The sequence below is a fragment of the Photinus pyralis genome, unplaced genomic scaffold, assembly GCF_008802855.1.
Source record: "Photinus pyralis isolate 1611_PpyrPB1 unplaced genomic scaffold, Ppyr1.3 Ppyr1.4_LG5, whole genome shotgun sequence".
Lineage (NCBI taxonomy): Eukaryota > Metazoa > Arthropoda > Insecta > Coleoptera > Lampyridae > Photinus > Photinus pyralis.
Window position 1 is genome coordinate 38106327 of NW_022170596.1, and position 24577 is coordinate 38130903.

The window sequence follows — 24577 nt, forward strand, 5'->3', positions numbered from 1 at the left end:
CAATTAAAACAACAGGTAAGTTAGAAAACACGTCGTTGAGAATGAAACACAAGGAAATTAATAGGAAAATCACAAAAATGCGATTTAATCTTAACACACAAAAGAAAAATGGTACAAAAACACAAACAATTATTCTTGTCCGGGAATTGTAATATCCAAATAAAATGGACACAGTACACAAAAACAATCACAATTTTCAACGAACGCACTTTACACTAACGACCGGGTAATAGCAGCATCTTCTCTCCGGGTAGTCAAAGATGTTCCAATAAAAAAACTCAACTTCAAAGTCACGTTGAAAACATACTTATAGGGGTGCCAACAAACACCTCTTCTTGCAGCACCTTTGATTGCCAAAACTTCAAAACGTAGAACATTAATTAGCCGCGAATTCGGCTTCCGGCTTCACACACGAAACTTCTTCAAACTTTAAACTCACATTAGACGAAACTTTCAGTGCTGGCTGTCGCTTCAACACAAATAATCGAAATAAGCGAAAAAAATCTCTAACAAAACGTAACTCGGTGCTGAACATAGCAAAAAGCTGATTCAAATTTTCAAACAAATGTAGTTCTGTGTTGACTGTGGCTACAAACGACGCTTTTCTTGTTAACGTCCTATTTACGGCGAAACCCTTCTTCCGAAAATCAAAATTATAACAACCAAATACACAGTTGACAACAAAGACTACCCCCTCAATGTACGTTAATAGACGAAAAAATAGAGGTCGAATAATTTTTCTAAATCAATTTGCTATCAGACATTAAGAGATAAATCCAAATTTAAATTCTAGGAAGAATAAAATTTCATCTCTCTACTGCACAGAAAAGGCGATAAATCACATACAATTAAGCATTTGATAACAGATAAAGGCCAAACAAAATTCCCAGAAATTCTACGTTAAATAAAATAAAAATGTAAACAAAAACAACCTTGACCGCTTTCTCGTATCACACAAATAATCCCCATGCCGTTATATAGACCAACGACAAATTAATAAAATTTAATTACAATGTTACTACACAAAAAGGAGACCGCCCTTGTCCATTTAAATTAAGATTTCCAAAAATTTCATCCTGCCAGACGAAACAATATGTATCAAAGGTAGTTTGGGAGAATTTGTTTTACTCATAAAAACCGAACGGACATTTCGTGACATTCTAATCACTTTCATTTTCAGACAACAACTGGAGTCGGATTTTTTCATGTCCGTTAACTTAGCGCGCCGACCATTGCAGTTTGTCAAATGTAATAGCACATAATAAAGTGCTTATTAATTGCTAATTTATTGCTGTAATGTGGAACTTAACATATGCTTCGCCCATTTGGTAAAATTTGTATATAAAATTGCGTGTACTAGTTTAACATTAGAACTTATTTGCTTAATAAACTACAAGTTTCGAATTAATTGCTGTGATAAATTGTGTATTAATTTACAATAGTAAAGATATGGCTTTGAGGTAACCCGCTTTCTACATTAATTGCTTACTAAATAGCAAGTTTGGAATTAATTACTCCATTCATAACCGTTCATAACTTGTTAATTAAATGAAAAAGATAGTGTGCCATCTACTTGCCTTAATTAAATCTATCTAGATAATTATTGCGTAGTATTTATTTAATATTTAAGTTATAAACAACAGTAGAATGTAAAGTCAAAAGTATAAGATAAATAATAAATATTGAGAGGGGACTATATCTGTGCGTAGGTATAGACCGATCTGTTAAAGACAGGGTTAAAGATTACACTTTACTGTTGTCGGTAACTGGCAAACCCATACATTTTCTATTTAATAAGAAGTTGTAACATGGAGCAATTAATGTCAACCTTACAATACAGGGTGTTCTATTTAAAATAGGAAAGTGTCTATCCATATCCAGTAAAACCGGAAGTGAAACGATAATGAAAAACTATGTTGGTATGAAAATTTTCAAATTCAAATTAACAATGAGAGCCTGAATACTTTTAGGTAACGGTTTGCGTGAAACAGCCTGTATAATAACAATTTTAAAAATAAAAAAAAGTAAACTTACTCAGAAAGTGTTGTGACCCAAAAGTTATCGTTATTGTTGGAGTCATAAATTAGATCAGATTTGACATCTACACAACGATCAGTATCGTTCGTCGATGGCTCCAAAGCTGAAAAAATACTATAAATGATACAAATGATCTTATTCCTAAAATATAGTGCTTGTTATTAAAATATATTTAAAAAATGTGTCAAACCCCACTCGTGAGTGTTGCCGCGTAACACAACTGTAAATAATGTAATGAGTAACGGGCAAATATAGACCATAGCAGCTATCTATTAGCGAAAACCCGAAGTCTCTATAGGTGACCCAGACAGATAGAGAAACGACGGAAAATCGAGCACATAAGCGTTACCTCAACTTTGTTGTGTTACGCTAATAAGTTTGGCCAAGCAAAACGATATAGAACAAATGAGTTTCTTCAAACCTTAACTTTTCCGCAAGGTAGCATCTGTTGAGACCCATCACATTCCTTTTATTGTATTTACTTCTCATACATGGCTTCATTTTTTATTGAGCGAAGTACCTAATCGAAGTACCAATTTTTGACATGGATATTCAATTTGATGCCGTTACTTTTCACAAAAATTAGTTCAAAAATAAGAAATTTACTAATACACATGCACGAAAGTGGCTTATGGCATGTACTCGTATAATCGACAAATTTGTTTTTATGAACAGCTGATTCTTCTGTTAAAATTTCAGTAAGATCTGTACACAAATATGAAATTTACCCTGCGCATTCTCGCGCGCAGCTTGTCACAATGTTAATATAATTGACCGATTTGCTTTTATCAAAAGGCACGTTAAAATTTAAGCAAGATCGGCCCATACACAAGAAAGTTACTTCTGCGCATACGCACGTAGCTTTTTATATGTTTACTATAGTCAATCGATTTGCCTCTATTAAAAGGTACCACTGTAAAAATTTCAGCAAGATCGGTTCATAAATACGAAAGTTAGGATATGCCTCGCCGGTCTGAAAATTAATAGGTGTCTACTCCAACCAGCAAGTAATACGACTGCAAAAATTTACGCAATTTGTCCCAGTAGATTTTGAGTTATAGTGATAACAAGCTTTACTCTGAGATGAAAACAATACTCTACCTACCCATATATGGTTGCGGAAAAGTAATATAACAGATGTATACGTATAATTCCCATATGTAGCCTTTCAAATGGACCACATCGAAGTATAATAGTACATTATATATCAAGGTAGAGAAGTCCACTATTATTGCCTGAGCACCAAGATTACATCTCGAGGCGCTTGCGCCGAGGGGTGTAAGGTGCGATGGCAATAATAGACTTCTCTACCGTGGTATATATACTATTTTTTTCACTACTAGCACTTGAAATCCTCTAAATTAACATATTATATTGATAAGAAAGTGAACGGTTGAACAGAATTTTTTGTTTCTTAATTTAACATGTCAATCAAGTACGTGGAAGTACAAGTCAAACAGGCCGTATTTTGTTCTGTCATTGAGATTTTTCAAAGAGTAATTTCGTTCGAATGTTTTCAAAATGTGATAATTTTAGGTATGTAATTTCTCTGGAAATTGCGAATGGTGGCAATTATTCGTTTTAGAGAACTTGTCTAAACGTTCATTGAGCGAAATTTCGGGTTGTGTTTTCTAAAAGTGACAGCGTGACAGTTCTCATTATTGACTACTAGTTAATAATAAAAAATTATTAACAACTTTGAACAAATGCCGAGAAAGCCTACTTTACAAGTGGAAAAAAGGTTAATAATCATGTCATCAGACGCTAGTAGTGAAAAAAAGAATTTAAACAATTTAAATAGCATCTATTAACTACTTAATGACAGTTAACATTTTATTCAGCGCTTGGCATTTTGAGTAAAATATTCCTATATGCTAGAATGTGCACAAATGAATAAAAAAATTTCAAAACCCACTTGTGCATGTTGCCGTGTAACACAACTGTAAATGATGAGTAGCGGGAAATACAAAGCATAGCAGCTATCAATGAGTGAAAACCCGAAGTTTCTAGGTGGCCCAGGGGCTGAGATTTGGCTGGAACAGATATATAAAGACGACCGAAAATCGAGCACATAAGCTTAACTCAACTTCCTTGTATTACACTAAAAAGACTGATGGTAAATGGGTAATGGTTTAAGAAATGTACGTGACGTGTATAGCAGCACACACCAACTTGTAAATAAAATAAAAAATAAAATAAGTACCAAATTTTGAGCGGCATTGCGTTCTTTCCCACGTTCATATAGGCAATAAATTACCTAAACCCCAAATAAAACTGTCAAACGTAAAGTTGACTTAGGGTAAGTGAAACCATCCGTATTGTTAACTACGCGCCGAAATTAATTAATATTTCCACTACGATTCCTAAAGGGGAAATTTTGTTTAGTATGTTCTGTGTTTCGTTAAGTGCGCTCTCATGGAGAATACGTTCGTCCTGTAAATGTGTTGTTTGTTTGTGCAGACTGGGCGTCAAGACACGTTGGAAGGCCTCCCATTATGATCTCATCTGGAGTTGCGTTCGGAAGTAAGTGCTCCGGGACAATTTAAGGGTGCGTGAGGGTGAGGGCCTCCGTGTCGGATGCTCCGTACCCCTGGATTCGTACAAGCCAGCCGATTAGTGTAAGCATCCCGTGCATAACCGTTCGGAGCACACCGCGTTGTAAGACTCCCGTTACACCCATTCATTGTGTGGGTGTGTTTTCGCACAAGAGGCTGCGTAGTTTCGCATCTGGACATGCAGTGTGTCTGTATAGAGAAGAGCCCTTGCAACTTTTATTGCGCATAAGGGTTACGTATTCTAGGTCCTGCAGACCCGATCGTCGTAAGACCCCCTTATTGGGTAATAAGTTTTCAGCGTGAATGCTTCCGGCACAAATTGGGCCCGGCTGACGTGGTAAGACCTGCGGACCGGCGTTTAATTCCACGCATGAGGGTAGGGATTGCACAGGAGATACGTTGCCGGGGGCATAAGACCTGGACGTGAGAAGATCCTCGGTTCTCATTCACCCAGTAAAGCATGTTTGAGTGTTGCTAAGGGAGCTAAACCTCTCGCCAGGAAAGAATGCCGGTCACAGAACACTTGATCCCGGTCTACAATCTATGTTTTTCTAAAGATGTGAGCGACTTCCGAGATAGGATCGTGTCAATGTTGAACAAAAAGACTTTTCGTTCAATATTGACGCGATCCTATTTCGAAAGTCGAGAAAAGTTAAAGTTAAAAGTAGTCGGAAAGTCAAGTCAGGAGTTTACCTGACAACTAATTTCCGTGTTACTGTAGTGTGGCGTTAGCGTAGAACATAGGGGTTAAGCTTAAGTACACTACAAGTGTTCTGCAACCAGTGGTGCAGTTTTGAATTTTTGGTCGATAAAAGATAAATCGAGTCCCCAAGATTAAAATATTGATTGCACTAAAGCAATTTATTGTTATGTTTTGATCATTCTTTGAAACATACAGAACTTATCGAATTGTTTGAAGTTTGATGTGTATATGGACTTGTTTGTAAGTTAAGATTTTCGCCATGAATGAGGCAGGGGTGGTAAATAACGGTCACCACGTTAGTTACGACACCTAGTGCCGGGACTGTTCTAGAATCAGAACTATGGGCTGGGAAATCCTGCCGATGGCCCATTGTTACCCGTCAATCAACCAAACCTCTTCAGTTTAGAATATGTGCGATACTATTATGAGTTGAGATTCACTATAATTTCCGCGATTCGTGCTACGTTGAATTTGCCTTCTAAAGTCATTGTAATTTTCTATGTTGCTTTTAACAAAAGGGATTTCTTGCACTAAAGATGGGTCACCTGTTGTACAGCTACCTCTTCTGTTTTCTACTTGTACCCCAACCAATTTCTTTGTTTTGAAACTTGCTTTTAACTTGTACCTATTTGCTATTATGTTTTGTGTATATGATTTACAGTTATTATGTTTTACCATCAACCATTTCACTATTACTCACTCGAGATTAGTGACTAGCGGACCCGGCGAACTTGGTGCCGCCTATCAGTCAATGTCCCGCTCACGAATGGGCCATAAGCTCGGTTTCGGCGGATGCCCCGCTTCACCTTGCCCAATCGTCCCGCTCCAGCGTAGGACTTAGATCTATTGCACACAGACGGTTAATCGGCTCACCCGCTGTTTCGTCGACTCGACTTCTGTAGGTATACGATGATACAGGACGACGACGGAAATATCCCCATTCGTGTGTCAACAGGCACAGACTTGAATATAATGAAACAAATGTGTCAGTTGATTCACTCACCGGCGGCCGTGCGTTCGACGCCGAAATTTTATTTTGTCTGGCAGCCGGTCGGCGGAACACCCTCCACCAGCAGGTGTGGTAAATTATAATTTGTATTTGAATCTACGTTAAAAAATTTCTCCCGATTAGTTTTCCTCGCCCACGTTAAATATCAGAAACCTTCGCCAGCATACGTAATTGATATGTTTAACCGTCTACTTTTTCGCCTCACGCCTCGGTATGGATTCTTCTAGAGACGTAGTATATCGCGCTTTGTCGCAATCTACTAGTTATATTGCGATTTAAAATCACGAAAAAGAGAAACAATTTTTTTGTTACTTTTTGCCATGCAATTTTTTGGAAATTATCTTTTATACAAATCTTGTTCTGATAATAGCAAACCCATCTACCAATTTATCTAATTTGATGCAGCCGTTCTAAAGTTATGTGCGTACATTCATTTCCGCGATTCAATAACTGATCAAAATGCAAAGATTTATTCAAAATACGAATTATACTATTGCACCATCTTAGTGTTTTATTTTTTGTTCTTTTCCTTCCCTATCGTACTTTCGGTGGCCATTTTTAAACGTAGCCGGGATGATTTATTTCCGTGTTATTTTAATGTAAGGTTAGCGAAGTACCTGGAGGTTTAGTACACTACCGTGACTGTATTAGGACAGTGGGGACAACTTGTCCTGCCTATCCGCCATATTGGGGCTAACTTAAACAAGGCAGCGTAGGAACAATGTACCATAAAAACTACAATATTGGTTGTGCTTCAGCAATAAATGTTAAAATTTAAACTAATTCAAGCGTATTTATAACCACAAGTGAGCAGCATAACCAAACTTTTCGTAATGAATTTCTCAAACTATGTCTTTATATAGAACCGAATGTCCACAATATAGATTTTACCTTAAGCAGCACTCTTATTCACAGAATTTCGCAAAAACACCAAAAAAACCTGTAAAGTCCTATACCAAAGTATAGCAATTTAGCCCTAATATGGTACCCGGAACCAACTACCAATCTAAAACAACATACCCGGTTGTCACCACTGTTCTAAATTGGGTCACTGTAAAGTATACTACAGTAAACGAGTTGCAAACAGTAAAAATCAGGAAGCACAATGCTAACTTTATTATTTACAGATTTAAAATTTTTAACCACAGATGGTTTTAGTAAAAACAAAAGTAGCGCGTATAGTGAAAATTGAATCCGCGCATGACTCGGGAATACCAAGATACCAAGTTTTTTTTTAAATTTAATCACAGATGCTTCTCTCACAAACGCAAAGGTAGCACCCATGTTTAAACTCAAATGCCGTGCGTAGATGCGCATCGTCAAATTTCCTAGGTAAGAAAGATGCTTGTGTTTTGCTTGTGTTCATATGACCTAAAAATTTGAATAAAGTTCAGCTTCTCCACATAGAATATAATGAAGTTTTTTTCTTGTTTTAGTATAATCCGTTTCAGTCCAATAAATATTGGAGTTATAGTCCATTTGTTATTACTGTTCCGATATGTAATTAACCCCACTAAATGCAGCGTAACTTTTAACCGTTTCGGAACCGTACTTTGTTCATTCTTACTCTGCACGTCAACAATAACGCGTTGCAGTTTGTTTGAGAGAATTATTTATATTAAATCGACGACGTGAAGTAAAAAAAAGTTAACGCTGCATTTAGTGGGGTTAATTACATATCGGAATAGTAATAACGGATGGACTATAAGTATTTTCCTCATTGTCTATCTCGACACGTCGGAATATAATAAACTAATGATTTCTCATTTTATAGTGTTTCGTCAGCATTGAAATTGTTTTGCACCCCCGTTTAGAGTTACGCCATCTTAACGTAAGAAATTTGCAAAATCAGAAAGAGCATAGCTCGGACCTATCCCAAAAACCTGCATATAGCCACGTTATAGCCAAGTTCTATTCTATCCGTTACCTATAGTTACTAACACACATAATATTTTAGGAACAAAACATTTTGAACCTTAAAGTAGTTAGAGCGCGTTCGGCTGAAGTCAAGTGATGTACTCGGCCTACCTATTACTTACGGTAAACGTCCCCAAAAAAATGTTGTTATGAAGGAAACATAATTAGAAATACGGTATGAGTGGTATTTTGTACCTCAGCACAATGCAAACGTCTTACATGATTTTTAAAAAGGTATATATATACAGTAGTCAACTTGACTAGTCTCCCTACTTTTCGACCCTGTTTCAAACCTTTGCACACTAAATGTTGACGACACACCGCGACTAAATATTCACAGTGTAAGCGGTAAATCCTAAACGAATATATTTATTTTTAAACAAAACGTATGCGAGACGTATGTAAAAGTCGAGAAACTAAATAATTTGGCGTTTTACGTGAAGTCGGTGTAGTGGATTTGGTTTTTCGATGTTGGCGCCAGAGATCCCCAGCCGCTATCTTGATCTCGATCCGATCAGTGTGTCAACAAGACGTGTGCAGGCCTTTATAAATATCGCTGGTTTTGGTGTTCTTTCTGAAAGACACCATGCCTTTTGTGAAGAAAAGTGCTCAGCAGAAGAAGGAAAAGATTGTCCTAGCTCAGCTATATACTAGACCTAGTGGAAAAGTCATCAGATTTAAATGCGTGCTGCATAGCGTGCCGCCGCATCCGAGCAGACGCCGCTCCGGCGGTAAATATCTTCCTTATTTCATCATGAACATGTACTTTTCCATGCATATTTAGATTCGTCACAAAATTTCGCTTCTAATGAGACCCATCTCGTTTAAGTCTTGTTACAAAAACCTTCGCTATCTCAGAAAAACTGAGTCTGTCCATAAGAGCCCATGTTAAAATACCCTGTTTTTACTGTCAAATATCTCAGAAACGGCACATAGGAACACTTTTTTCTTTTGACCATTAGAAAGTGCGTCTCTCAGAGAATAAGTGACCAAATTTTCACCAACTTCTTGTTACTTTTACCTAGGCGCTCTAACTACTTTAATTTTTTTGGAAAAACACTACCTACATCCAATGTTTCAGCACATATACTTGTTACACGCTGTTGGTAAGTAGTTTGTTTTGTTTTAAGCAGTTTGTGCTAATGCTTCAACCCCAATATCAACTCATCAAACTAAACATCACCTAAGATGCCTGAAGTTGAACCTACAATTTCCGTTTGAAATTACGTTGCATAGTTCAGTTTGCAACAAAGTTTTAAATGAATCCAACCATCGTTTAGATCAGTAAGCGTATGAAGTTTTTTGGAATAGATACTTCTTAACACGAATTAATTAATTTAGGGAAGGGTCTAATATACAGGGTGTTTTTTTGGGAGCTTTAGTTAAAAGTTTCTGGGAAAGTAAAATAGGTAGGTTTTTGAAAATTTGTACTTAGGAGTTACTCTGAAGGCCGAATCGATGTAAAATATTTTCAAAATGGCCGCACTTCCGGAAACACCGGAAGTAGATAGTAACTTCGTTATTTTAAATGGCAACCCCTATTTTTTATTGCTTCTTTGGATTCTACGTGAAATTTCACTTCTTTTGATACCCATATGTCATATCTACCATTTATGGTTTTTAAGTTATTTTGACTTTAAGAAAAAAAATGGCGGATGCAGATGGTACCTTGATAATTGATTACTTGCAAACGGTTGTAGTCATGGCAACCTATTTTTATCAGTCCATAGAGAATGAATAGGGCTTTCTTTTAGTGCACTTAAAAAAAAGTTAAGTTGCGTACGACCGCCCCTATGGATATCCAAATTTATGAAACTTCAAAGACTAAAAACTCAGTTTTTTTAATGGAATGACCATGTTCTTACTATTCCATGAGATAGAGAATCGAAATGGGCATATTTTGACAATACATGTTCCTATAGCTATCTTTAACAGTTTCTGACTTATTCCCATTTTATTGAATTGACACTATTTTTTAGGATTTTCTTTTTAGTAGTCGGCCATGATTCTATAACAATTGAATTTTAAACAAATCTAGTGACACTAATCCATCACCCACTGTTATAGGTTAACATAAGTTTTTCAAAAATCGAAAAATGACTCGCAGTGGTTTCACCTATTTTGGAATTTAATTGTTATTTATGGTGAAATGGGCAGAATCGCGGCGCGTGCTTTCCGTACACATTCATTCGAAAACTAGAATGAAATTGTATGAATTTTTGAAATTTTGTACCCCTAATGCACTACAAACCGTTGAAGCACAAGTTATACAAAGCTCTACAAGAGAATATTTAAGAAAATGAATTGAATTGCAAATGCAAGATTAACAAAATAAATTCAATGCAAAATATAAAAAACTTTGTTGAAACATTTTTGGTATGGAATTGTTGCTAGAACAGATATCGCATTACCTCTCTTAATTTCCAGACTTATACGTTGTTTAAGAAATTCAGTTGAACGACTCTGTTTAGATTTTTCAAAAATTTTCTGTCCTATATCCTTAATAAATGAGTTATTTATGAATGAATTATTTAGACTAGAACTAGAATCAATGGTATTAAAGAATCCATTCCTTGATTTGTTTAAAATTCGATTGTTATAAAATCATGGCCAACTACTAAAAAAAAATGCGAAAAAAAATGGCATCAATTCCGAGATCAATTCAATGAAATGGGAATAAATCAGAAACTGTTAAAGATAGCTATAGGAACATGTAATATCAAAATATGCCAATTTCGATTCTCTAATCTCTATCTCATGCAATATTAAGAACATGGTCATTCCATTTAAAAAAACTGAGTTTATAGACTTTGAAGTTTCTTAAATTTGGATCTCCATAGGAGCGGTTGTACGCAACTTAACTTTGTTTTAAGTACAGTAAAAGAAAGCCCTATTCATTCTCTATGCACTGATAAAAATGGGTTGCCATGACTATAACCTTTTTCAAGTAATCAATTATCAAGGTACCATCTGCATCCGCCATTTTTTTTCTTAAAGTCAAAATAACTTAAAAACCATAAATGGCAGATATAAGAACTGAAATTTCACGTAGAATCCAAAAACCCAATAAAAAATTGGGGTTGCTATTTAAAATAACGAAGTTACTATCTACTTCCGGTGTTTCCGGAAGTGCGGCCATTTTGAAAATATTTTACATCGATTCGGCTTTCAGAGTAACTCCTAAGTACAAATTTTCAAAATCCTACCTATTTTACTTTCCCAGAAACTTTTAACTAAAGCTCCCAAAAAAACACCCTGTAGATCCTAGGTTTAATCAGTTTCAAACATGCAAGTTTGATTATGGTTAAACAAAACCTCAGATTAACATCTGATTTACCTACATCAATGTGTGCAACATGTAGGCGATATTTGTACAGTGTCAGTAACTGTGCAATACGGCACAGGTGCTACTTTTATTTTTGGATTAATGAACTCCCATCTGTTATACCCTTAGCCCAAGACACGATGTTCATCTAACCGGGTGACAAGCTTCCAAAATCCAGGGTCACACACCACTTTTAGTAATTCTGAGCCTACACAAAAATGCAGAAAAAAGAATACCTTTAAAAATTCAACATGAGATGTTAAATTAGAGTTGAACCACATTAACCAGGTTGGGAGAAATTACCATGAAAACAATTGTGTCACCATCATTTGCCCCCATAGCAAAATCACCCATCGGGTTAATTCGACTAAATTATCTACAATTTGAGCAAATGATTTTTAGTTTCCGCACTCAGTATCCCTTTGACGTTAAAAGGGAGACTGACTGTAGATATGAATGTAACAATGAGTGCAATTTTTCAATTCTCATGTAGGTAATATACATACAAATCTGATTTTCAGTTTGCGCGGAATGATTGAAAATGCCCTCACGATTTGCGACACTTGATAGATCCGGACATTCAAACGAAGAATACCTCAGTATGTAACTAAGAGGTACACATGAATCAGCTTGTATTTCACTCTCATATTCTTCCATTTCAATATCAAAATCTGTGAATGACATTATTGACAGCATCTGTATACGCAAAATGAGAACATACAAACCTAAATGTGTCGATTCTATGTGATGAATCAGGTACGATTTAGTAGGAAACGTTTTGCCGCAGCCATACGTGCAGTCATTATTAAAAAACACAGCCATTATTTTTAAATCCAATCGTTTGGTTATGTGCACTAACTTTTGCCGGTTTTTAAATGATCATGTGTTTTGTAGCGCCGGTTTAGTAGATCTCGCTAATACTCGAGTCGATGGCTCCTCAGCGCAAAAATCTGAAAACGGAACCGAACGAACACAAATCGTCCTCGTTCCTCTTATATGAATCCTATATGTACGATCTCAGTTGCCAGGTCCCCTTCAAAGCGACTCAGTAGTTACATTCCAGAGGTACGCCGGTTGTCCTCCTCCTGACACTGTTTCTTTAGGTAGGTGCCCGTACTTGTGTTTTAGTGAGTAATTCCAAAGTTATCTTAAATTAATTAAATCATCCGACATTGGAAATTTCTATAATCAATTATAGTGTCGTTCTTTTACTACGGATTTAAGTATTTATGGACGTTTCGTGAATATTTTGTGTTATGTAAAAGATTTCAATATCGGCCATTTTTGGTTGTCACCGGAGAATTGTCATTACATAAGAAAGTAGGATAATTTTACGAGTGGAACTGCAGTGATCCGTGTATTTTAGAATACCGAAACCTCATAATTGTATCGATTTTACTTTGTATGTCGCCGTCTTTCATTACGTAACCTACGAAAATCTTAAGATTAATTGATAAATGAAAAATAGTCACTCCCGTTAACCTACCTATTTCCAATTGTAATTCTTAGTGAAATAATAAACTCCTTTGTTCTAGGTTTGGTGTAAAGAAAAATCAAATTGCAGACATGTTTGCCTGTGCTAAAGTCATTGCACCCCTTGCACGAAGTGCAGTAAGTATCTTGCACGGCTATTGCTTTAAATTTATTTAAAATTAGTGACTTTTTAGTACAGTGTGCTTGTTACATAATAAAGATAATCAATGTGTATCCCTAGCATGTTACATAATCGCTCACTAAAACTATTTTTTCAGATAATTGCCAGTCCAAAGACCTTTTTACGGCCACTTAGCAGTACATTAAGTCAAAGTAGCCAATTGTTAGTTCAGTCGCCAGTTGTCCAACAACAGTCTCAGAAACCCACACTTTTACCTGCAATCCGCAGTTTTCAAACTACAGCTGTAACTAGGGATATCGATTCCGCTGCTAAGTTTATTGGTGCGGGTGCGGCTACAGTTGGTGTTGCTGGCTCAGGTTTGTATTGCCTTTTAGGTATAAATAATTTTAATTATCGGTAAATGTTAACGAATAACATTAGATTTGCATAGTGCATGACATTTTTACATAAAGGACGTTGTATGTGTAATTAATTTGAATTTCATAATTAAATTGAGCTTATGTTCAATGAGTTTAGGGGTTGCTTAGCATTTTTCTAAATTTGCTTTTTCCTATTCTAATCCATTTGCATGACTCCTGTGTGAAAGGTATTGTGATAATGCATTTTTTTCAGGCACCCTCAACTTTAGCAGCATTTAGGTGTAAAGATGTCCAATGGACAAAATTATATAGATGTCAAAATCTCGTATTACACATTAATTTTTTTCTTAATGGCTCTTTGGTATCAGGACACCATTACATATTGTATTGATAATATGAAATTTGTTCATCATTACGGAAATACTAAAAAAAAATCATTTTCACAAAAAAATTGCTGCTCTTGTGCTTTATTTTTTTTTAGGGCAAAAAATACTGAATAGCAAAGGTTACTCGCTAGTCTTGGTAATAGGAATATGTTCAAAAATTACCAATACATTTTTGGTGTTTCATTACCTGAAACTTTTTTTTTTAATTGTAAAAATTACTGATAATAGTGCAGTCAAAGAATACATCCCATAATTGATCAGAATTTACTAGATTAGCGCCGACCAAAGTTTAAAATGGTATCAATTTAAATTTTGGCACTTAAAATGCATATTTCACAGGTCATAGTGATGGTCATGTGTATGCTTGTTTTAGTACAGCTAACATTATTTCTAGGTGTTGGAATTGGTGCAGTATTTGGATGCTTAATTATTGGTTACTCCCGAAATCCCTCCCTAAAACAGCAATTGTTTTCCTATGCTATCCTTGGTTTTGCTTTATCGGAAGCTATGGGTTTATTTTGTTTAATGATTGCGTTCCTTTTATTGTTTGCCCTTTAACTGTTTTTGTGTTTGAAATCCGTCTGCAAGTGGTATGTTTTCATTTAATTTCTCTAAATTGAGACTGATATGAAATACTAATTGCTTTTGTTACAGGAGCTGGTATTGGAACAGTGTTTGGATCACTAATTATTGGATATGCCCGAAATCCATCTTTAAAACAGCAACTTTTCTCATATGCTATCTTAGGTTTCGCCTTATCTGAAGCTATGGGATTGTTTTGTCTTATGATGTCCTTCCTACTGCTGTTCGCGTTTTAAAATTGCCAAGAAGGTTACGCTATCATACTCCATCATTTCGTTACAGTACCATCAAGTAGAGACATTCTTTTATTTAATATTGGCAATAGGACTTTTAAGTAGAAATATATAGACTCCTAATTAAATGTATGACAAAAATAATTGTAAATTTTTTTATTACACCAGAGATGAACTGACTGGGTTTATTATGTTCGCTAATTTTTCATATGTTTAATAGGGAGTAATTGTAATTTTTTGTGTACAATTAAATTAAGCACTATTGCATACTGTACAGGATTAGAAATTAATAAATTTCTTAGTTGTCATATTTGTCGATTAGATTTATTAAGTTTTATCTCTTTCGTTGTTGAATCCCAGTGATTTAGATTTTCATCTTTCTAAATTTCAGGATTATTTTTACAAAAAATGCGCTCTTATAAATTTTTCATTCCCATTATCTATGAAACCGTAACGATTTAGGGAGTATTCCAATAGGAACGTTCAATTGTTCATTAAAAATCATATGTATCATAACGAGAATAAAAAGTTGAATTGCGTACATTCTTTGAACTATGGGCACAGAGTAACTACAACAGATAGCTCACCTCAATCTTTGAATATAAAATTAGGAAGAAGTCTAGCCTAATGGGAACTTGTGGTTCCGTGACAATCGGTGGAGAGGTAAGGTGTACCTCTCCCACTTTTATAATAATATAATCGGTTTTAGAGCGAATTTATGCTCCGAATTGCGTTTGCACTGAAGATTTCAATACTGTAATCTTTTGTTGGTACGTATAATAGTCGCGCGCACTTTAAATGAAAACGCTGCCGATACCAATTGGGATACACAAAATTTTATAGAACAAAAATTAGAGACAATTAAATGTACTACAAAAAAGTCCGCGACGGCATATATCTATCTTTAATCGTTTAGCCATATCAACCATTTAAAGTTGCGCATCTTGATTGCGTTGGCATTCATAGTATCTTTGATTGCTTATCACACATTAAGGGTTGAAGATACATATATGCCATCGCGGACTTTTTTGTAGGAAATTAAATTCTCTACAATTTATCTTTTATAACTTTTTTGTATCTCTTTTTGTTTTCTCAGCGTTTGTAAAAAAATGTACCCACATCGTAATTTTGAATTTTTAATAAACTTTTTAGTTAAAAAAGAATCTGGCGTAGGTACGACTCGAACCCTTGACCTACATGTTGTTATAATTTCAGGTGCTTTTGGGGGTTCCGGTTGGGATGGGATGATCGAAGCGTTGTAAAAATTGAAACTGTCGTTATTTTTTTCACATTCTGCTCAAAGCGCAAGGGAAATATGCGAAAATGGGAAATGAAAAAAATGATGTTCTTATTTTTATTTTTATTATTAGTGCAATTCACATAATATTATCGAGCTCCTTGCGGTATAATAAGGAAGGCCCTTTTGACATATCCGTGAGTTATGAATTGAATTGCATGAAATTCAATATGGGCATAGCTTTAGCAATGCAAAAGCAATGGCAAAAGTTGAGCCTAATCGATTCAAAATGCATAGTGCTCTTTTGGTATCTCGGTCATATACATATGAACCGAATTGCAAACTTTTTTTAATTTATAAGCTACATATGCACTTGGTTTTGCGCATGCAGAGTGCCAACTTATTTATTTATTTATGAACATAACAGGTTACCCCAATAACAATGATCATGTATTGTTAATAAAAAAACTATTCGAAAACATAAAGAATATAAAAAATATATGTTAAGAATATTAAAATAAAAAAAAAAACAAAAGAAAAAAATGCTGTGAAAAATTTTTTACAGTCCTTGGATATTGTCACACGATCTTTCAAACTGTCTTAGGAACATATAAAAATCTATGGTGTTCTTCCATAAACGCACACTATTATAGAACGCATTTTTGAAATTTTATACATATGCACTTGGAATAAAAGCAAATCTAACACCAGGTTCAATTTGGTTTTGCACATACTATAGCCATACCCAAGAGCTCTTTGCTATATTTTTTACACAGTTATCTTTACCCATACTAATAATACACTATCAGAAGGGGGCGAAGCAAAGCCCTATGATTCATCAAAAGTACGGTTTGGGCTCAACACTCAGCACTCAACAAGACCAAATGTACTCTATGTAAAAAAATCCGCTGAATCTGAAAATCTAATCCCCTGGCCGGAAACTCTCGAAATATATTGTTATACAGAAAAAACGAAGAAAAAAATGGGAAAATGTTTTTTTTCGCATTTGACTGCAATTATCTCGCCGAGTGAAAAAATGAAGAGAAGTGATATTTTTTATGAACTTTTCCATTTTTTTTCCGGTGAGGTATTCAAGTGAATTTGTTTACAATTGAATTGTCTATGTAGACCATACATTTAGTATGGAACGTTCATTCTTAATTGTTATTGTTTTTTATGGAGAAATATAAAAAAACGCATTTCCGGAAATTAACAATCTGTTATTACTGAGTAAAATTCATCCGATCTTTTTGAAAATCCGTATTTGGTCCCTTCTTTTGATAACAAAACAATACGACAAACCCGATCACCGTAAGTAGGTATCATAGCCATTGATTAAATAAACAAACAAATTGGATAACTCTCATAGCGTTCTAAATTTTTGTACAGATGGTGGAACCCCAAAGTAACCTTTTCCAAAAGTTGTCTCGATGATTTCTGCAAATTGACGGACGGATTTCGACGTATTTTTTTTTAAATTTAGGTACATTTTCCGAGAGGTTTCTGTTCGCCTATTATGGAGTCACATTTCTTGTTATATTTCGGAAATTATTCCATTTGTTAACTAGCAAAAGTCTTCGGATTTTGAAAAAAAAAATTGACAGTCCGTCAATTTGCAAGAATCATCGGGACAATTGTTGGAAACGGTTTGCTTAGGGTTCCACTAGCGGAAAGAATTGGGGGAGAATCTGGGAGTCACCCACTTTGAAAGACAAAGCATGGATTTTTTAATTTGTGTTTTTAATTAATCAACGACTATGATACCTACGGTGATCGGGTGATCGGTTGCCGTATTGTTCCGTTATCAAGCTACGGATAATATAAAAGATAGGATGAATTTTGCTTAGTAACAGATTGTTAATTTTCGGGATTACTTTTTTTATATCTTTCCATAAAAAAACAATAACTTTTGAAAATGAATGTTCCATACCAACTGTATCTTATAGAAAATTCGATTCTAATCAAATTCATTTCTCTTCATTTTCTCTCAGAGCAATAGATAAAGAGATAATTGAAGTCAAATGCAAAATTTTCCCATTCTTTCTTCGTTTTTTACGTTTTATATCAATTATACAGAATGTTATGCATATACAGAAATTATATTTGGATGTACAGAGTGTCTCATGTTTACGGTGTCAATACACAGCTGATTTTTTTAAATGGAACAGCATGTTTATTTTTAGCTAATTCGATGTCATTTTAACCTCTGCAGCCCAAATTATTAATTTTTTTCGAATAATTCTCTATAAACCAGCCCCACTTTGATTAATCGTAGCGACCTTGATTTTAAAGTTAAGAAATAGAAATCAATAATTTTAATCTGAATAAAAGGCAACACTTAGGTAATGAGGAAGTTGAATTTAATGATACAGAGTGTTTACAAAAAAATTGTAAAATTTCTAGATTTCAAAGTGCTATAACTATTTTTATTCAAATGGAAGTACCACTATTTTGTTTCTCTATTCGATGGTCTGTGGTGCGCTCTTCAATTCTTAGAAGGAATATCCTGTGCCTGAACCCCGTAGTTTTTAAATTAATCAATATTTTTCACTAAACAGTTACACATTAATGAATTACATATTTATAAACAAAAGTAAACCGTGATAATAAAAAACCAAAGAATGCCAAATAGTAAACAAGTGCCATAAATTAATTGTTTGCTGCAAGTGTAGGTACTCATTTTTTCTTAGTAAAATAAGATTTTTTAAAAAGACTAGTTCGAAATTCGCCTTTTTAATTAATCTTATTTTGCTACGAAATAGGGAGCACATTAATTGCAGCAGATAATTTACTTGTGACACTTGCTTACTGGAATTCTTTTGGTTTCTATTATCACTGCTTACTCGATCCTGTTTATAAACATGTAATTCATTATTGTTTTGTGAAAAATATTGAATAACCTAAAAACTAGGGGGTTTAGGCACAGGACACTTCTTATAAAACTTAAATAGCACACAAAACCCTATCATCACGTACAATCAAATTGCTCACAACCTTTGAATTTTAGATTCAGTCACAAAACGAAAGGTACCCACATTTACTTTAAAACGCTGTGAAAACGAAACTTCGGACAGAAAAACTCATAAAACATAAATTGTAGAGAATTTAATTTTCTACAAAAAAGTCCGCGGCAGCATGTATGTATCTTTAACCATTCATATATGATAAGCATTCAAAGATATTATTGAAACCAACGAGGACACTAGGTACAACTTTAAATGGTTGGTAAGGCTAAACGATTAAAGATAGATATATGCCGTCGCGGACTTTTTTATAGTAAATTTAATTGTCTACAATTTTTGTTCTATGAAATTTTCTGTGTCTAAATTGGTATTTGCAGCGTTTTCAATTATGTACGCGCGCCCATTATCAACATAAGAGTACGGTAACAAATCAATGAGTGCAAGTGGGAGAGTTCAGGCTATCTTTGTCCTACACATAAAACGCTCTGTAAGAAGGAAGAGCAGTGACTGCCTTCGGAAAGCGCGCATATAAATCCAAAGGTACTTTTCACGTTCATTTCGTGGCTCCATCTATCGCTCAAGGTACTTTTAGAGACCCACGCGAAAGTACAGGCTTAGACTTCTTCCTAATTTTATATTCAAAGATATAATCCAGTTTAATTGTATTTTTACCAGGAAAGTTGTGGGGTGGTTTTGATTTCTTTGATTCTATATGTTTTTTGGGGTGCTGAATCCGAATCTGAGGTTTGCTAACAAAATTTCATGACGCAACATTGAAAAAAATACAAAAAAAGTTGAATAAGATATTTTTTTAGCAGTTTTGTGCTTACAACTCGAAAACTATCAACTTTTCGAAAATAACCTCCCTATCTTATATCTTATCGGCGTGGTAAAGAGTGTAACGTTAATGATGGCAGAGATATACATAGTTTGTAAGTATGCCTTTGCGGTTAGCAATTTGTCAAGACCTTTAAAGCCGCAAATAGTGTCCGCCAACTTCAAAAAACCTTCACGATTCTTTAAGAACCTGCCCTATGTTCGTGTGTATCTGTGACCACAGGGACCCGCTTTTAATAACTTCCTTACGACGAATGAGTAGCTTCAGTGTTAAATTAAACAATTGTGAGGAAACGAAATTAAGGGTGAGGAAATAATCTGCCCCAAACCAGTAAATGAGATTTCGCCCAGATATTTCCACTTAATTTCGCCCCTCCTAATCGTCTTCCCCACCAGATCTCCAAGCTATATATACCTGTGTCAGTCCAGTGTTTGTAACTTTTGCTTCTATCTTTACCAGTGCCTTTTGCTATTAACCAGCCTTATTTACCTGTGATTTATTCCTATATAATTTGTACCCTTAACCGTCGTTCCAGTACCTGTAAAACCTTTGTTAACCTGCACCCCTGCCGTTCCTTGTGTTGAGTGTGTTGCCGTTAGCCCTAGGGGGTTAATCGTAATTAGCCGTCGAGGTGAGTGAGTGTTTATAGTGTCATTAAAACAACAATCTTTCAACCCTTTATTAAAACGTGCAAGCCGTTACCTCTATTACTCTGACCAGTTCCCAATTCCCCGAGTAATTCCAGTTCCTAGGTGTACTCCCTAGCGAACGGGTTACTACACAATTATGGCTCAACGTACCTCCTATCATATCATACCACTGTAATAATACGAATATTAAGGAATTCGAATTGTGCACACTTTAGCGCTTTAATTTTGTTTCAGCGACATCTAACGCATAAATCCATAAGCGTCATATTACAGTTTTAAACGATACATGTTTATACTGCTCCGCAATAGAGGGCGCTTTTAAGTATACCTAAATTTGTTTCCCAAAAAATGCATAAGGTTAGCAATCTGTGTATGTGTAGATCTGTGCCTAAACTAATCATCTACGCCTTTGGGCCATAAAAAACCCACGGCTGTTTCAAAAACTGCAACTATAGGGCTTCTCGCCGAGCTCTATGATCTCGTCATGAATAGACCTGATTTAGCTGTTTTGGTTACTTAAATCCCATTATGATTGTATTACCGCCCATCAGACTGGCGCAGGTAACTTTTTCAGGCGATTGGCCGTTCATCACGACCAATGAGTCGGAAAATATAGATCGCCAAATCCATTCGGAATCTATGGACCGTACTGTCTTAGTCGCTCGTATTCTCCAAAAAGTGAAGAGCTAGTTAAAGAAATAGGTGCGACTGTAACATCTAACCTCTCATCTACCTGTACTACCCTTTGCAAGCTATCTCTGTTTTTGTTTGACTACTTTGAGTGCATAAATACATTTAATGCTTTAGTCATCTATACAAGAAAAAAAAACAATTCTCGCACGTAGTGACATTATTTTATTATTTGTTACCTGTTTGACATTGCTAATTTACACCAAAGGCTCAGTGCATGCCTACAATTATTTAAGTTTCAGACGTACCATCTTGTAACAGATTAACATTAAATTGTATTAAAACCAATTCGTAGGTAACAATTGCACCGGCCATCTGAAATGGTTAGTCACGCACATTTTCCACCGACTAGGTACATACTTACGCTTAAAATAAGCCCCCTGGTTATATAGAAGAAATGCTTGCCAGATAACGCAACAGTATCAAACTTAATTTGATCAATGAACCTTTTTATCTAAAACAAACCAGTTACATTTCACTAGAAAATGTACAAATTTATAACCTCTGGATTGTATGTGTCTGAAGAAATTGAGTTCAGGGTTGTAGCCGGTTCTTTACTTTCGTCGTAGATCCAAGCACCATACATTGACACGCTAACCGTTCGGATTATCATGAAACCGAAAGAGAAGAAGAAATAAACCTTTTCTAAGGTATCTTTCATCGACCTGCAACAAAGCGTCAGTTAGGATACGATTATTCCAAAGAAATTATCTACCTTAAGCTGTTGAAAAGTTGAACAAGGATAAAGAAGAGGTTGTTCGTGTATGAGGCCAGTATCATGAATGATAGGGCGTCATCTACGGTTTTTGTCAACTGGCTTAGTCTGTTATAATCCTCTCTTATTGCTCTCCAATCATCCAAACTGGTATTCTGTCCAACGATAATTTCTGAATAAACTAGTAGAATTAGTAACAAATCAACTTGCTGCAGTACGGTCGTTTACAAACATAATGAGTAAAGGTAATTGCCGAAAGTTGCTTTGTCACATCATCCCCGAAATTACCTTTGTGTTTTTCAAAATTCGTAATTTTGCAGTAACTTGTTGAAATCTGACGGCCAGTCCGGTGCTGATTAGTATCAGAAAAAGATCATTAAATGTCCAAGCAAATGTTAGTAAAATATTGATGATCTGCAAAACTCAATTTAGAATGAGACACTTGAAATATGTGGTAGACCTGCATGGGAATTGCCCACCATATTGAGTACTCTATACGTTGAAACACATGGGGATACATCAGCGCGGTGATATAATACTCAAATAGGGATTCGTCTTTTCCGTTTGCGCTCGATAAGAGAAATTTTTGGACTTTTACAATGGACGTTTCTACTGTAATGTATAAATTTAATTAGGATCTGGATCGCTGTAGGTGAAGTACGTAGCACAAAACATTTTACTCGCATGTTTAACATGGAACATTTTTATGAAACACGAGCAATCATAGTAAAAGACAAAATTCTCCCAACAAAATTGCTAATGGGATCGTGATAATGATTGTGTAAGGCTTCCAAGTCATAAAACCATAAATTATAGCTGAGACTGATTTCTAGACAGTTTCAAATTGGAGGGTCTAACTGCAGATTTTATTCACATGAAAAGTCAGAAAACTGATGTCAATTAAAAGAACACTTAAATGACAATGGATCAAATTTTAACTTACAATTCTTCTATGAGTGCATATATAAAATTAAAGAACAGCAAATTTTGTTACTTATTATGCAAAGCTTCCAAACGAAAATTGTGGAGCCTTGATATGTTTATGCTCCGGTGCTGACTTGATCTATACAACTGTACAAGGCTATAAAAAACCCTGATCTCATCGGGTAACCCACTTAAACAAAACCTTACGAGGGGACCTACATATTTTCGTATGGCACAGTGGAATATTTGGATATGCTTAGATACGGAAGGAGGGAGGTCACAAAATACTGAAGGGGTTTCCCTCTCTTCAGATTAAAAATTTAGTGCTGAATGACCACCTAGGGGTGGCTCTGTCAAAAGAAGTTTTGAAAATCACATTTACATCCCTGATACCCACTACTTACGCTATTTTACCCCTTTCAGAGGCCATTAATCAATGCAAAAGAAATGGATTTATTAAACATCTGAGGGGGAGATTTAATCATGTGTATCATAATCCCTCAAATTTCTTTGGTAGGTTCCATGTACTTAATTGTAACTGTAAGTTCGATTACTGAACCAGGAATACCCCCACTCCCCATATTTTAAACAATGATAATGGATATGTGATTCATTTTTCAACTCCTTTATTTTTTGCAGTTTACCACATTCTTCATAGATCACTATGGAGCAGATGTAATCAAGAGGATTTCCACTGCCCTCGAATGTAACAATACTGCACTGGTTCGAATCTATTCCTGCTACCTAATTTTTTTAATGATTTGCCTAACGTGCCCAAGGTGTCAGGTGGAAAAGATATGCGGTAATCCAAGCAGGACAGACTAATTAACTATTTACTGTTTCTATGCTACCAAACGTATATTATATTAATGTTGTTGTTAATATTGTTACGTAATTGAAAGCCTTTCAAATAGTGTTAGTTTTTGTCCCTTTGTCTGTCTGCAACTGACAACATTCTATTGACTATTGATTGTCGAACCGTTGATTTAATTCAGCTCAGCAGAATTTTGTGTTTTTATAGATTGACTTGGTTTAATTTTTCACACCCGTACTCACTTATTGCCACAGTTAAAACAACTAGGACAGTGCCATTGATTCTAATATCCAAATACTTGGGCCATCCATAACTACTCATCGAGTCTTCTACGTCTGCCCATTTATTCATCAGATGTGGCCAGTTTTTCGACAAATTAAAAAACAGTAACGTTACAACCATAGTATTGACGTGAAATGCGACAGATGCTAAAACAGTTCCGATAACACCTAAATCTCCTAAGGGTTTCTTACTAGAGGAGAAAAGATCCATTCCATTCACGAGCAAGTTTCCCAAAAATGTTCCAGTCAGACAAACGGATCCCAGACAATTCAGTAGGGCGTAGACTGTTCTCCAACTTTTCCACTTGAACTGCAAAGATCTTGCGCTGGGATCGGTAATACCAATCACGGGAATTTGCCCAAAACACTGAGCTACCAGCAGCATCCATTTCAAGCATTGATGAAAATTTCGTCTGGACGTGTTTAAATTCTTTCTAGGTTTCGGTATGGGATTTGGTTTGTAGAGGGTGAATATTTGATTCGATTTTTTGTACATTATCTGAACGCGTTGGTACTGAAAGGTTTTGATTTAAAGAGAAAACCGATCGAAATTAATATAAAGCTGTGTACATAATTTACGTTATCCACTTAATCGATTTGAAACTTGAAAACGTTGTTCGTTTCCGATTGTGTGATTGACGTGAGCTGTAAGTAAGGTTTCATAAACACATTTCCTCAATAACAATTTATCGGCGCTAGTTTAATACAAACAATTTCATTGGTTTCTAGGAGAAATACTCGCAA

The 24577-nt window shown here is 35.3% G+C and overlaps 3 protein-coding genes across 4 annotated transcripts; 1 reads left to right on the forward strand and 2 right to left on the reverse strand.

Annotated features, from left to right (window-relative positions):
* Positions 1-2030: 2030 nt before the first annotated feature.
* LOC116170727 lies at positions 2031-12451 on the reverse strand. Its single transcript, XM_031487231.1, has 3 exons — positions 12272-12451; positions 12053-12217; positions 2031-2140 (listed from the first exon to the last, which is right to left on the reverse strand). Exons 1-3 carry the CDS (start codon positions 12366-12368, stop codon positions 2031-2033), a joined length of 372 nt encoding a protein of 123 aa, XP_031343091.1. The 5' UTR covers positions 12369-12451.
* A 62-nt stretch (positions 12452-12513) lies between these two features.
* On the forward strand, positions 12514-15260 carry LOC116171535 (ATP synthase lipid-binding protein, mitochondrial-like). 2 transcript variants are annotated; one of them, XM_031488427.1, is made up of 4 exons: positions 12514-12649; positions 13082-13157; positions 13298-13517; positions 14561-15260. In XM_031488427.1, exons 2-4 carry the CDS (start codon positions 13113-13115, stop codon positions 14722-14724), a joined length of 429 nt encoding a protein of 142 aa, XP_031344287.1. In that variant the 5' UTR covers positions 12514-12649; positions 13082-13112; the 3' UTR covers positions 14725-15260. The 2 variants fall into 2 exon arrangements, with proteins under 2 accessions (XP_031344287.1, XP_031344288.1); XM_031488428.1 differs by having other exon boundaries at positions 12613-12673.
* A 6058-nt stretch (positions 15261-21318) lies between these two features.
* Positions 21319-24329, reverse strand: LOC116170728 (gustatory receptor for sugar taste 64f-like). The gene is made up of 6 exons (XM_031487234.1): positions 23952-24329; positions 22103-22228; positions 21815-22023; positions 21602-21764; positions 21464-21553; positions 21319-21414 (listed from the first exon to the last, which is right to left on the reverse strand). Exons 1-6 carry the CDS (start codon positions 24327-24329, stop codon positions 21331-21333), a joined length of 1050 nt encoding a protein of 349 aa, XP_031343094.1. The 3' UTR covers positions 21319-21330.
* Between the last annotated feature and the right edge of the window lie 248 nt (positions 24330-24577).

Coding starts and splice junctions, on each gene's coding strand:
- LOC116170727 (XM_031487231.1), bottom strand. CDS start 12,368: ATGGCTGTGTTTTTTAATAATGACTGCACGTATGGCTGCGGCAAAACG. Junction 12,218..12,271: donor CATAGAATCGACACATTTAG/GTTTGTATGTTC, acceptor TGTCATTCACAG/ATTTTGATATTGAAATGGAA. Junction 2,141..12,052: donor GCAAACTGAAAATCAGATTT/GTATGTATATTA, acceptor GTATTTTTTCAG/CTTTGGAGCCATCGACGAAC.
- LOC116171535 (XM_031488427.1), top strand. CDS start 13,113: ATGTTTGCCTGTGCTAAAGTCATTGCACCCCTTGCACGAAGTGCA. Junction 13,158..13,297: donor CACCCCTTGCACGAAGTGCA/GTAAGTATCTTG, acceptor CTATTTTTTCAG/ATAATTGCCAGTCCAAAGAC. Junction 13,518..14,560: donor AGTTGGTGTTGCTGGCTCAG/GTTTGTATTGCC, acceptor CTTTTGTTACAG/GAGCTGGTATTGGAACAGTG.
- LOC116170728 (XM_031487234.1), bottom strand. CDS start 24,329: ATGTACAAAAAATCGAATCAAATATTCACCCTCTACAAACCAAATCCC. Junction 21,765..21,814: donor CAACTTTTCAACAGCTTAAG/GTAGATAATTTC, acceptor GCTTTGTTGCAG/GTCGATGAAAGATACCTTAG. Junction 21,415..21,463: donor CCAGGGGGCTTATTTTAAGC/GTAAGTATGTAC, acceptor TAACCATTTCAG/ATGGCCGGTGCAATTGTTAC.